General features: G+C 47.8%; 1 protein-coding gene across 1 annotated transcript in view; it reads left to right on the top strand.

Annotated features, from left to right (window-relative positions):
- LOC144175412 (nose resistant to fluoxetine protein 6-like) overlaps positions 1-13,009 on the top strand; it is a 155,653-nt gene extending 142,644 nt beyond the window's left edge. The window contains exons 13-15 of the mRNA XM_077704493.1: positions 1,469-1,658; positions 7,193-7,335; positions 10,131-13,009. Coding sequence (XP_077560619.1) covers positions 1,469-1,658; positions 7,193-7,335; positions 10,131-10,244 — 447 coding nt within the window. The 3' untranslated portion in view covers positions 10,245-13,009. The remainder of the gene's footprint in view (positions 1-1,468; positions 1,659-7,192; positions 7,336-10,130) is intronic.
- Positions 13,010-13,689: the final 680 nt, after the last annotated feature.

The raw sequence follows: 13,689 nt of genomic DNA, 5'->3' as shown, positions 1-13,689 counted from the left end.
AAGCATATCATCGATTATATCCCCGACTGCATACTACACCAGTCCAAGCGGAACCTCGTACGGAAGGATCCGCGCTTCGTCAAGTACGCGAAATCACAGTCGCCGATCCGAGTGTTGTACAGGTGCATCCAGATTGGTGATGGGGATAAGATGCGGGCAGGTGGCTCCGTCCTAAAAAAGACCCGGCGCACTGCACGCAACATAAGCATTACACCGACCGTCCCCTATACTGTGCTTTTCGTTGTTGCTGGGGATAGCACTCCCGCCAATCATAGAGGCAGCCTTTGAAGAAGACATCAGTAGTGGGCGACGCAAGATGGGTATCCTTTTAGTGCTCACTTCTCATTTTCACCCTACTTTGTTAGGCTGTAACGGACTGTTTAGGGTTTCCTAGAGTTCCTATATATCCCAGCGGGAGCTATATAGGGGAACTCTAAGGTATCGTTGTAACGCTGCCATCGGGTGGTTGGTTTTTGCCATCCTTTTTGCCCAGTCGGCCCTGACCAGCGACGCAGGGACGAATGACCGGGGTTGCGTCCTATGAGCTTCCTACGATTCTCGAAAAATGGCGGTGCGCGTCATGCCACTTTTGCGTAGAAACTTTGCTTACAGTTGAAAGGGAAGGGGTGCCCATTAATGAAAATTTTGTGTTTTACGAGTGGAACGTGGACTGTGACGCGTGTCGTAGCGGAAGGCTAATAATTAGTTTTGACCATCGCCATGTTTTTAGTCGGGTCACAATCCCTTGCTTAAAGCTGATTTTGCGGCTCGACTCCGCCTTTATATCATCCACAACTCTAGAAATCTTACCGTCTATCTTGCTGCGGTTTCTATCTCGGCAGCAGGGGCCGTTTTTATGATGAATGGAAAAATTTAAAATGCGCGTGTGTCGATACTTCGGCTTGCGTCTCTAACCCACGCCGAAAGCTCGACACAGGGGTACTTTCAATTTTTCCCCCGGGCAGAAAAAAATAACCCGTAGACCTCCACTGTGGCGCACCGTGTAGGGAAGTTGCCACTTCCTCGCATAATAGCCGCGAAACATTTTTAACCGCCCATTTAACACGCTCGCGTATGTGTGTAGCGCTGGCGTTTAATACGGATTGCTGCAGCGCGCAGGCAATCAATTTTTTCTGCGACTGCCACTATGGGAGGACGGTGTCACAGCGCCGAGCCGCAGTCATGCGCTGTGCGGCAGCACAACGTTCTCCTCATGCCTACCACCTTAGCTTTAGGTTTACCGGCCCACTGTGATTATATGACAATGCAGCACGGTAGGTGGAGGGATGCACTTATGCGTTCATAGCTGAGCAGAGTGGATTAACCCCTTTTGGAGAGAAAATGTTTTTCCTGGCACGGAGTCGGATCAGGGAGCGTGCAAATTGCCTGCTCGGGATACCGCTAGCATCTGTGAGCCCTGCTGGGCAGCCACGTAATGCACAGCATTCATGCCTCCTTGTTCTCACAGCGGTACGTGTACCTGGGTTGGGCGGTGTGTGCACTGCTGATGCTGGCCGTGCTGTACGCCATGTGGCCAGCCAACACGGGCGAGGCCAAACCACCGATTGCCTGGGCGGCTGTGTACGGTGCATTTGCGCGGTCGGTCTGGGCGCTTGGACTGGCCTGGATCATCTTCGCATCGCTGGCCGGATATGGAGGTACGGAGCACGCAGCGCGTTCTGCCAAACGACGTAGCAGAGAAATTTTCTGTTGATTAGAAATGTTTAGAAATTTCTAATGAACGTGCCCTTACGCAGATAACGTATGTTGATTTATATTAGCGCTTTATTTTCGGTATTTACTTAGACATGATTGGAAGGATTTCGACACCCTTAGTGCCTTAAATTTCAGCGAGCATGTTTCTTCTTATCCCCAGAAAATATTTGGCAGTTCATGTTTTCATTCTCCCATTGTTATTTCCGTTGTCCTTGTTCCAAAAAACGGACGGGACAGGACGCAGTAAATTTCAGCCCAAGAATGCCAGGAAGTTCTATGAAACCGAGATCGATTTGACAAGAACCCCCCACGCGAACACATACAGAATACATCTGGCCGGCTTGAAAGTCACCTGGAATGCCTTACGTTTACCTTCGCAGCGTCCATAACAAATGATTGAGGCTTGTGGTGGGATATGGTAGCTATAAATGTGTGATGGTGCCGTATTTTATAATTTTATTCAGGCGAATTGAGTCTATGGCTAGGCTGTCGGTGTCTATGGCTAGGCGTCATTCGGCACTTAGAACGTTTAGCTCAAAACGGCAGAGAACTTGGCTCATTCCGCTTGCCTGTGTTGCTGCAGAATTTCAGCAGTTTTTGTCTTCTACCACAACTGAGATACGTGCATACTTTGACTTTCAAATATTGCTTGCTTCAGCGACGAACCCAAAAAGTCGTTTAATGAGTGTCACTTTCCGTGTAGGAAATGTTTTTACATTGAGTAAAGATTAATTTGTAGCGAAGAAGAAAATGGGGGAAAACAGGAGAGAAATTTGTAGGAATCTAGGATTTTGGTGTAATTAGTCGTCAGTAGCGGTTGTCTGTAGTGTTATGTAAAAATTAAAATTGGTAGTTAAAATGGGTGTACAACTCACCTTTGGGAAGCGCCATTCTCCTTGAGATGCGGAGGATATTACCCGTGCTTCTAAAGCGTGAGGCACATGTCCATCCCAGTAATCCGGTTGCCGACGCGGCGCGGCAAAATAGAGTTTTAGCAGTCCGTCCGTTCCGTCGCGTACGTAGCTAGCGTGTTTGCGGGGACCCGTCTGGGCACTTGGGCATTCGTCATGGTAGGTGGATTAGTTCCGCCGGCCTGCCTTCGCCATGTCTGCGCCTCCTCGCCCTTCCTCCCCTCCCTTCCCCGCGCGTAGGTACAGACCTGTCCCGGCCAACCCGGTAACAACGTAACGAACGGAACGGACGGACTGCTAAAACTCTCTAAAACTCTGTCATCCGGCAGCCAAACCGGTTCTCGTGGCGGAGACGCGTGCGGGGACGCGTGCTTTTCCGGTTATGTGTTAGACCCTTAAATGTCACATACGCAAGTGGTTTCGTACTTCAAGCCTCCCCATCCGGGGATTGCAACCGCGACCTATTGTGCAGCAGTGCGCCAACTTAAGGCGCATTCCCACTCTTCAGACGCAACGGTGGCACAGTGCCACGGGCTGTAGCAGAATTGCTCCACGTTTTGTGTGACTCCCGCTCGACTTTCTTCGTGTTTGGCATAACCATTCTATCCCTGAAATGCAAAAAGGACATGAAGTGCACGAGAAAACAGGTTGAAATTACTGTAAGAGGGATTCTAATGATCTGAAGCAGTGCCCGAACCAACGCTGCCGAGGGGGCTGTCATGTGGTGTTCTAGGGAAATGGCCACAGTAGGGGAGGTTTTTTATTCTTATCTTGCAGCAGCTCGGCAAGGATACCTCTACCATAGGGTCCCGCCTTTGTGCAAGCTCCACTTGGATGGTCATATGCCCCGACTACAATTATCTGCTTAGTTAGCGCGAACAGGCTCCATGCTTCTGCTATCGTCTGCTACTTGGTAGCTCTGCGCTAAAATTCCTTGTGCTGTTTGTTAGTCCATTAGTTAGAACTTTCTCACGATAAGGCAGAAATGAGAGTTAAAAAAATGGCTGGTGATGACGACACTCCCTAATGCGACATTTGGGCGCAGCAGCAGTGCGCTGAGGCTGCACTCACTTGTCGGTTCTCTCAACGGCAGCGATGATGAGCCTCTGCTTCGGCGGCGCGGAGTGCTTCTCAAGAAGGGACCTCGAATGGCGCCTTAAGCGAACGCACATCATAGTCACGCGCACGCCCCCCTCACGTTTTCGCCAAGCATCGCACTGTCGAGTGCCTCATGCGGGCACAGCATACTGCCCCTTCCTCTCCCCCACCACGCATTTGCGGAGAGAGCTGGCTCGCGCCGCTACTGCGAACCGCCGTCCCCTTCCCGTTTAGCGACACTCTCCTCCTTTGCTTTCTTTCATCGTTCGTTTTTTAACACGAGAGTGTTTTATGCCTGGATACACGAAAATTTCACTGACGTCATATCCGTCACGGAAATGTCGCCAGTACAACGGAGCAAGCGAAGCTGCCTGTAAAGGGTGCACCCCTGCAAACAGGGTCTTCTTGCGGGGAAGCAACCTTTAGTAGAGTACGTTATACTTAGGGTTGTTCGTTTTCGGGCTTTATATTTTAAAATAAAAGTGTTTTATGCCGGAATACATCAAGATTTCACTGACGTCATATCCGTCACAGAAATGACGCCAGTACAACTTTGCCGAAGCGACTCGCCAGCAGGACGTCGCTCTCCAAGCACACCCACAAGACCACTGCCACCCCGCGAGTCATGCTCATTTCCCTGCACATTTCACTTTCGTGTTTTACTGATTCATCTGACAGAGAAATCTGGCAGTTTTTTTCTTTCACTCGTCGCTCTTGCCGTCGTTCACTCGGTTACACCGACAACGCGGCTCAGCCCAGAGACGGCCGCCAAAGGGCTGCGCCCTAAAAATTCGGTATGTCACATACCGGCGCAAACGTGAGGCAGCCCTGAAACGGGTTTAGGGCCGGGCGCACATGAACTAGTGAACAAACCAAGGGCTGTCGGCGAGGTCTCTCGCTATCGGCTGCATCCCACAGGCGGGGGGATGGGATATTGGCACTTCACACCACAGTGGTGGCTATGTAGCCCCTTACTTTTGTAACGTGCTGGCAGAGCAGATGAGATAAACAGTGAGGAAGGTGAACAATCTATTTACAGTATTTACATGGCGCCGATCATTCAGCCAGCGCAGGGTCCGCCAGCACTTTCTTCGTCGTCGTCGTCGCTGGTCTTTGTAATGACGCTGTGGGGTCTATCCCATCCATATGTCCCGTGACATTACCCTCCGTTCAAGGGCGACCGTCCCGGCCGAAGCTGCGGCGCGATGAAGATGTTGATGCCAATGAGCAATGCGGCAAAATTCAAGCCAAACAGCGTGTCCCACCCAGCTTCGTCGTCGTCGCAGATGCTCGTGCGTGACGATACACGCCGCTGCCGTCTTCGCCGTCTTTGATGGGGTAACATAACGCTCTCCTTGAAGGCGACTGTTCCGGTCAAGGTCGCATCAGGATGATGAACTTGGTGAAGATGAACGATGTAATGAGAATATACAGCGAAGAAGCTCTTGCCAACATGGATATAAGTGATGGGTTTGGTGAGCAATGTCTTGCAGCAGCGACGTCCGCAAAGCAACGATGAACCGGTGAGGGCTTGTAACCACGTCGGACCACACGGCTGGGGACACATCGTCGTCGTCTTGTTACACGTCGGGTCTTGGCGGGTCCGGATCGGCTCGTCACGGGCTGGGGACACGGGGTGGGGGGACGTCGTCGAGTGCTTGCAGCGGCGGTGGTGGGGCAGCCGGACACGGTTCACGCACCCTCGATGAGTCCGCCGATGCCGATGAGGTGCGAAGCTGGGGCCAGGGCGTGGATGACGAACCCGCAAACTCCACCAAATGTAACGTGGTGGCAGAGCAGATGAGACGAACAATGAGGAAGTTGAACTATCTATTTACAGTATTTACATGGCGGTAGTATAAAGGCAGCAGTACAGTATAAAGGACGTCCCTGTGGGTACCCTTCTCCGGAGTGTCCAAGGCCGCATAGCTGTACCCATGCATCGTGAAATCGTTCACATTGCTTTCCTGGTTCTCCTGAAGTGAAATTGCCCCAGTGTAAAAGTTCCCTAACAGCGGTGCTTAGCTGCATAACATTTTTGAAGGACTCGGCATTGCTACCTTGAATATATACAATCCGCTTGAAATCATCTTCCTTAAGCCTGTTACGGCACACTGAAATGTGTGTAGACAACATCGTCAAAGGCAAATTACAGCCTCTTCTGCAGTAGGGAAAATTGGTTCCGTTGGCGAGTTTGTGCCAATGGCCACACGTATTGGGATATTGGTGTTAATCGGCGTCGGAGACTTCTTACTGTGCAAGCGCTTGACAAGGTTCAATGAAATGGTTCTCAGTGAGCAACGGAATGCATGTCTGGCCTCTTTGGAGCTAAGTGCGCTATAAGAGCTAGAAATGCAAACCCCAAATCTATTAAAGCGGCAACTATCGGGATGCCTGTCTCAAACCGCTAATCAAGTTCTAGATATTTCGAGTGGGCTTGCTTCGCTTTTGGATTGTGCCCTACTTTTCAAAATAAATCTTTGGGCTAGGGTCATTGAGTAAAAATGTTAATTAAAAGTTTTTGAGAGCTGAAACAATACCAGTCTACAAAACTAGACTGAACCTTGGTATGAAGAACTTTCTGAGCTAGGGAGAAATGCTGGCTCAACTAGCGTCGAACCTGGGTCCTCACGCTTGCAAAGACCATGCCTTACCGATTACTCCGATCGGGCAAGTTGTTCAACATACGCAAGGTTGTTGGATTTGATATCACGCGCTGGTAGAGCCGCTGCGACTTCCCTTCGTACGCAGTGGTGGCAGCTTTCGTATGGGTAAAATAAAACTGGAAAGTGAAACGGAAACATCGTCTGAGAGGTATAAAGAAGATTCGTGTCTCCCGACGCACTACCAAACACGGGACACGTTTCCCAGATTGATCCAACAGATCATACTCAGTACCTGTAACGGTGTGTGTGCCTAGAGCCAATCTTACATATGCATATATATGGTGCATAAGCAGGCCCAAACGTTATCGCAACTGCAAAGCAGTTCAGTAGCAACTGGTCAAGCGGACAAGAGAATGGCTCTTTCCGAAAAAAGCTTTCCTATGATATTCGGTGGTTTGCGGAACCGAGCCGTCCGTAATTTCGTGAATACTTATTGTGTAGTGGTGTTCTTTCTCGCGTATGACGACCGTCTGGCATTAAAACCGTTGGCAGAAATTGCATTAACCTGGCTGTCATAGCTCGTCCCTAAAAGCAGTACATGGAGCAACTTGGCACCTTCTACGTCTTCATGCTATGCGTTGCGTTTTGAGATTGCAGCGTCATAAAATTCCATTCTTTGCTCTTTGCAGCACTTCAGCGTAGCACAAAGATTGTTAATAAGGCGAGGATGACAAGTCGCTGGTCTGTGTATGTCTTGGAAACTAGCAAAAGGAAGAATACTCTAGCAATCCTACTATACGTTTAATATTGCACATACTGTATCGATAAACAGGGCTTCATCGTTGCCGTTGCCTTTTGCAGGTGTGGTGAGCAAGATACTGTCGTGCAGGGCACTGGTGCCCCTGAGTCGCCTCACCTATAGCGCGTACATCATCCATCCCGTGCTCATGGTCATCTTCTACGGCTCCAGGGAGGAGAGCTTCGACTACTCGCCCTACTTACTGGTGAGTTATTGCCATAGTACCCTCGTGTTCCTTTTAGCAGACTCTCTCACTCATGTTCCACACAACGCCACCTAAAGGTAACTGTAGCTCCTAACCGCCGCAGTGGCGCATTGCCTAGGCTTTGTGTCGGCGAGAAAAGGGCGCACGTTCGATCTCGGCCGTGGCGGTCCTTTTATTGTGGAGGCGTAATACAAAGCCTCTGAGTATCCAGTCTTAGGTGTGCGTTACAAATCCGCAGGCGGTCTGAAATAATCCGTAGCCGTCCATAACGGCACGCCGGACACATCACGTGTAACTTCGGTGCATAAAACCCCGGGAATAATTATTCATCTTAGTACCAGCATGACGGAAGTTGTTAAAGAGCTAGCCTGTAACTGGAGCAAAGCCGAAATTATCATTGTGGTGGGTAGAATAGTCGGCATTTGAACACGCCAATTAAAATCTAAATAAACCCAATTTACTGAGCTTGCAGAGCAAGCTAGTCTCTTGGGAAGAATTCCGCAAAGAGAAATTTCATTGATTCGCGGTTTATGAATACGGACTACACCAAAACAAGTTTTTCGAGAGGTGGAGTGGGCGAGGGAATATATGCGCTGCGATAGCGCTTCCCACAGGCTGCACTCTCGCGACGGAATGTTAAAAGCTATAACTACGCTACTTTGAAGAGTTAAGGCTGTAAAAAAATGTTCCTTTGGTATTCCCCGTAACACGCCGCTATACTTTTTTTCATGCTGCACCTTAGCACGGATTTTCTTTCCCGCCGTTTTATGAGCGCCTCCGCATAATGCGGCACATTGCTTGTTTATAATGAGTTAGCGTAATGCTGGTGTAGGTGAACACACCGCGCAATGTGACAGCGGCCGCACTATTATGAACGTCGCCCTTGAAGCCATTACTGGACAATTGCGCGTTCTAATTGCCTTCAATGGACCTATTTGATGAACAGGATTGGCACAACCCGCTTAGTTCTCCGTGCGCTCGCAGGGACACGTACACAGCCAAGGCGGATAGAACATTGCGCAACATTGGCATGGGGGCACACTGTGGTCGCGCGGGTGCTTGAATGCATTTGGTATATTTACCAGCAGCCTTTTGAGTTATAAAAATTCCTTAACAGAAGAAGAGTGAAAAAGAATGCCGGAATGGACTGCTTTTCTCAATTTATTACAAGAATGTTTTGGGGTTGCCTCGAAGTTCGGTCCGCTCTTTGATGTGGCCACAAGGCGTCAAAAAATGCGACAGAAGCCTGCTTACCAAATTTAGCTACCACACACATTCCACAGTATATTCAGGCAGACAACAGTAAACTGCTGCTGGATTCGGCCAGCTCTTTCCTTCCAAGTTACGGGATTCTTTATCTGTGTCCAAGCAAGTTCGGCGCTCAACTCTCGCAAATTTGAAAAAAAATTCCTTTGGGTACTTTAACACCAAAATTTTTGTCTGTCTTTCCCTCATTTTAGCCGTCCTGCCATGAATGAAACGAATCTGTGAACGAGACGTTTACACAGGCAAAACATTAGTAAACTACTAAATTTGGTAGATTACTTCATTCTTATCAACTATGTCCAGCAATCATAAAGCATTAGACGAATTAGAAGCTCAGCAGAAATGGATAACTGATGCTTCGAAATAAATATACACGTGGGCGTAATTTGTGCAATTGGAAACTAAAAAAAATGCAATAAGAACAATATTTTACCTTCAAAATACAAAAAGAGCTGGCGTTCTATCCTGGAGTTCGTCGCTCGAGCGCCAAGCCAACCAGTGACAAGAGGTCCGAAGAGATGGCGTAACAGCAGTGGAAACACGGGAAAATTGATTTAGACTCAGGAACCCTTGCATTGTGTCTATCATGAAAGGACCGAGACAGGAGGGGAACAGTGTGAGAGGTGGGCCAGGGAGAGACGAAAGACCGTTACGTGACAGGGGCTGCAGAATACTCGTATCTCGACATTTGCAGCAAAGCGAGCACATACGCGGACCATCTTTTGGTTTTCACGCGGACCATCTTTTGGTTTTCCCCAAGCAAGATACCAGTAGAGAATTATAGCATACCGGATAGCCGGTCCTGCAACAGTGGTGCACGACGCCACGGCTACGCATACCCGGACCCGCATGCGTAGGCATAGTGTCACCAGTCATCCACCGCGTGTACACACGAACCGGGAACGGTTCTACGGTTTGCTCTAATTCTCTATTATTACAACACTTTGTAGAGCACTGTGCCCAGGCATGGTGTTCATCAAGGATATGTGACACAAAAGAGAGGCAGGAACTGGGAGCGAAGGCGGGAAGTCCGGAGTCACCGCGTTTGTGGCACTGGAGAACCACACAGACGTCAGCGCCTGGTGGAGGCAAATAGATTTCACACGACCTCCTCAGCTAGGCAGGATCGGGACAGTACGTGGCTTGCATTCAGTCTCGCCACCGCTCATTAATGAAACTGCGCCCGCACTGCTTGCCTGCTGAGGCGCCTCGTCGTCGCCTTCAGCCGGACCACCGTGTCACGAAGGAGAATGCTAGAGGCTATAATCGTTTTAAAACATGATGAGATCCACTCTCACTACGTGTTTTCGTGTTACCCTGAAGTTTCACCAATATGTGACCTCATTGACCTGAATTCGCTTATTCGGGGAGGGAAATCGCGTGATGGCTTTGTTTGATGAAACGCTAACAGTTTCTCGACAAGAGATAGTGTTTCCTGTCATGCTTTGTTCATGTACTCCGGAATGTATACTCGACGAGCAAAATAATGTCTCAGAGTATTTAACTTTTTTCCTCTTATTTTTTTCCAGATATATTTCGCTATAGGGAATCTGGTGCTAACATATGGAGCTTCACTAGCCCTCAGCCTCGTCTTTGAGGCACCGATTCTCGCCTTAGAGAAAGTGCTTCTCGGTAGCAAGTGAGCCATTTCCCAGAAGAGTGTCAGCCCGTCCGCGCGGCTGCTGCCGCTTGAGCCCACGCCGGAACCACCAACCTAGCCGTGCACTGTGTTAAGCACTGTGCGGTTAACCTTGCTGACACACCTACTGACGTTACAGCGGGCGATCCTTCGGAACTATGCTATCACGTGTGCTGTGTTCTCTAGTGTGTGGACGGTGCCAGTGCTGCAGTAAAACGGATCCTGAACTCGACGTACCTGCAGCTTCATCGATCAATGATCAGGGCCGAAACTTGTGTAATTGCATATTTCAATGCCGAATTGTCTTCGCGTTGCGCGTGCACAGTTTGCGTTACAGTGCGCTGCACCGGCATCAATGGGCGTGGCTTGAGTTCCTCTGGGCAGGCTAAATAGAGGAACTCTAGGCTTGTCATTTCTACAAGGGGGACCTTGCATTTCTTGTACATCCCGAGCATCACGTGGTCTTGCATTGCAGAAATGACAGCAGTGCGTTATGTCAAGAGTGCGTCCACTGTTACTTGCTTGTGCGACATCTTATTTGAACCACATTATTAACAACAAAGAAATGCGCTCGCTGTGTTTAGCAAATCAAAGAAGGCAAGTATTGCCATGGAACGAATCACACCTTGCTAGAAATATTTGTTTTACTGCCTCCTTTCTCACTTTTTTACAAAAGTTATCGTTCATTTTTGCTTCGCAGTCGACTAAGTTCTTGCCCGGCAAATATTCTGGCATGACACTCATATTGTGTGGCTCCGGAAAACGCGTTCAATCTTGTTTGTCGCATTGTGTATCGTGTCATGTCTGTTGATGCGAGTGTACAGTGGAGCTTATGAAAAAAATGTAGAGACAGAGATCAGTGTGTAATACTGATCACATGCTTGAGGCGGAAAAAAAGTTCTGCCTTTTCGCGCGGTGTCGCGGCAAAGGCAATGGCAACGCAGTATGTCTCGTGCATAGTTCTGCAAACGTTTTCAGAGCTACTTCAACACAGCTTCTTTGCTTTCACGATTCAAAACTGGCCATCGGAGCAAACATAACATGCAGTGTAAGGGAAATCATAAGCGACTGAACAACAGAGAATGGATTATCAGAGACGGCACGCAATTTACCTGGCCACAGATTCCACGCACTGCCGTAGTTTGCAAGAGGGCGGGGAGTGCATTTCATCGGCGTTTGAGCATTTAGACACTCAAATATACGAACCTGTGCAAAAATGCAGTGTTATTTTTATTGTTTTAACTATAAGGCGAGTTTTCTAGTGAAAAGCTTTATATTTAATGCAAGTTTCGCCTCAAAGCAACTCAGCGAGATTGTTTAAAGTCTGGATGTTTTACAAATACCATCGCAGCTATTTCGAACCACTCAACCCAAAATGACTTCCTTTGCCCAAACAATATAAAATAGGCGTTCCTGAGGGCGAACACTTGCGTATGAGCCGCAGGGTAAGGCAACGTTTACCCTTTTTGTTGCGAATGTGAATCTGGGTGGGGCAGGCCCCCCAAAAATAAACGTCTCGCCAAAGTTAAAAAAAATGTTTTATTTTGCATTAGATTGTATGTGAGTTGTTTGTGATGAAAGTTGTGTCATTTTTTGTTTCCGTAGGGCATTTCTAGTATTTATCTGCTTGCGAGTTGACTCATTTTGAAGCCTTTGCCTCAGCGTGGAAACACAGAAGAAATATCGGCCGGACTAGTGGCGTAAACAGAGAAATGTGAAACCATTTACACCTGTGCATGCTTTCTGAAACGCTTACTTGAACAATATAATAGAGAGGTTCTGAGCCTGAAATCAAAATGTTTTAAGAATTTTATTTAAAGTATTTTACCCAAAGATCCCTGACGAGAGAAACGCAATTCTTAAGACGAATGGCTGGATTTTTCGTCTTGAGATGAATAGCTACGCTGCTTCTAGAAAACCCACAAAGAAAAACCTTGTTACTGTTGTTGACGTCAAAAAAAAAACTGCTCGGTAATCTTTTAATCCATGTTTCCGGATTGTTACTCTTGTTGTTACTTTTGTTGTACCTGTGGAATCATGTACTTAATAATTTTGTTGTGGGTTGGGGCGCCAGGTTTAGGGCTCATAATGAAATACTTGCTTCGATAGAACCAAAAGTTTTTCTTGCTCTCCGAGCTAAGAGGCTGGTCTCAGTAAAAAAAAAAAGACAGTGCTACACCGATAAGATGAAGTAATGTTGTGGTCATCGTAGAGACTAAAAAGAGTATTTCCTTTCATTTGATGAAAATGTGATGAACAAAATAAGTTCACTTAACACACGCCTCATATTTCACTAAACGGAACTGAGAAATTTAGTTAATTTTATGAAATTTCACGGAGTTTTAGCCAAAATAAAAATAAATATCTTTGGCGAGATCCACATGGTGACCATCCACATTCACCTCGTCTCATTTCTGTACAGTGCACCTCTTGTTTTAATTCTGGTGCACGCTAGGGCACATCGTGTAAATATTGTATTACAAAACGCATGGAAAGTTTTACCAAGGTAATTCGTGAAGGGTCAGACATGCACTTTGTTTCACCTAGAGGGTTGCAGTGTTTTCGTTGAGCCCATTCAGTTGTACTTTCTGTCGCCGCTATTGCGCGTTTTACGGCACAGTTTACGAATCATTCATACTTTGTTGTTCTTGATGCTCGCAAATTACGCAAATTACGCAAACACGTGTATGTTTGTCGGACCAAGGTGCTACAAATATTAGCACCCTCTCATCAGATTGAAAATAAAATGTACGACAGCGACCCCATGAACGACAACGATCGTCATTGTCCAAGTTTGTCATAACTGCACGCACAACAAACAGAAGAGGCATTGCGTTTGCTATATTTTTTACAGACGATACCAAGGCTGCTGCGATTTCGCTGTCCCGACTGCCGATTCACCTCCTAAGCGCAAGAAGAATGAGGTACATGAAGCCAACTCCGGCTGTCTCGTGATGCTCCTCCTCACTTTAATCTGAGTGGTGAGGTTATGAGGAGGGATATCTTGCTTTGATTAATTTATGGCTTGATAGATTATAGCACCACCTTCATATATTGTGATGACGTGTGTCATCCCACCAAATAAGCTAATGCATCAGTGCTATACTATGGATTTCCTCTGCTCTGAGTCTAAAGCAATGCAGTACCCTCTCCAAGCTGAAGAGACAGCGATCGCGTTCGCCATAGGACATACTCAAGCAAGTACCATTATCACCGACTCTCAAGCGGCGTGTCGTACGCACATGGCGAAAAGCATAAAAAAAGCAATTCAGGTTCTAGCCCAGAATCCCCTTGCCCATTCCTTACTCCGCGGCAATCAATCAGCCCATGCATACGCCCAAGGTCTTGGAAACCGGGCCCATCTGGAGGACGATGACCGGGCAGATTACCCCCTTACTACTTTCAGCGACATTACGCAACACTGCAGGCTATCCCGACGCACTTACCCG

The sequence above is a fragment of the Haemaphysalis longicornis genome, unplaced genomic scaffold (genome assembly GCF_048455015.1).
Source record: "Haemaphysalis longicornis isolate Haplotype H1 unplaced genomic scaffold, Haemaphysalis longicornis Haplotype H1 scaffold_1, whole genome shotgun sequence".
NCBI lineage: Eukaryota > Metazoa > Arthropoda > Arachnida > Ixodida > Ixodidae > Haemaphysalis > Haemaphysalis longicornis.
This window is presented reverse-complemented; position numbering and strand designations above follow the sequence as displayed.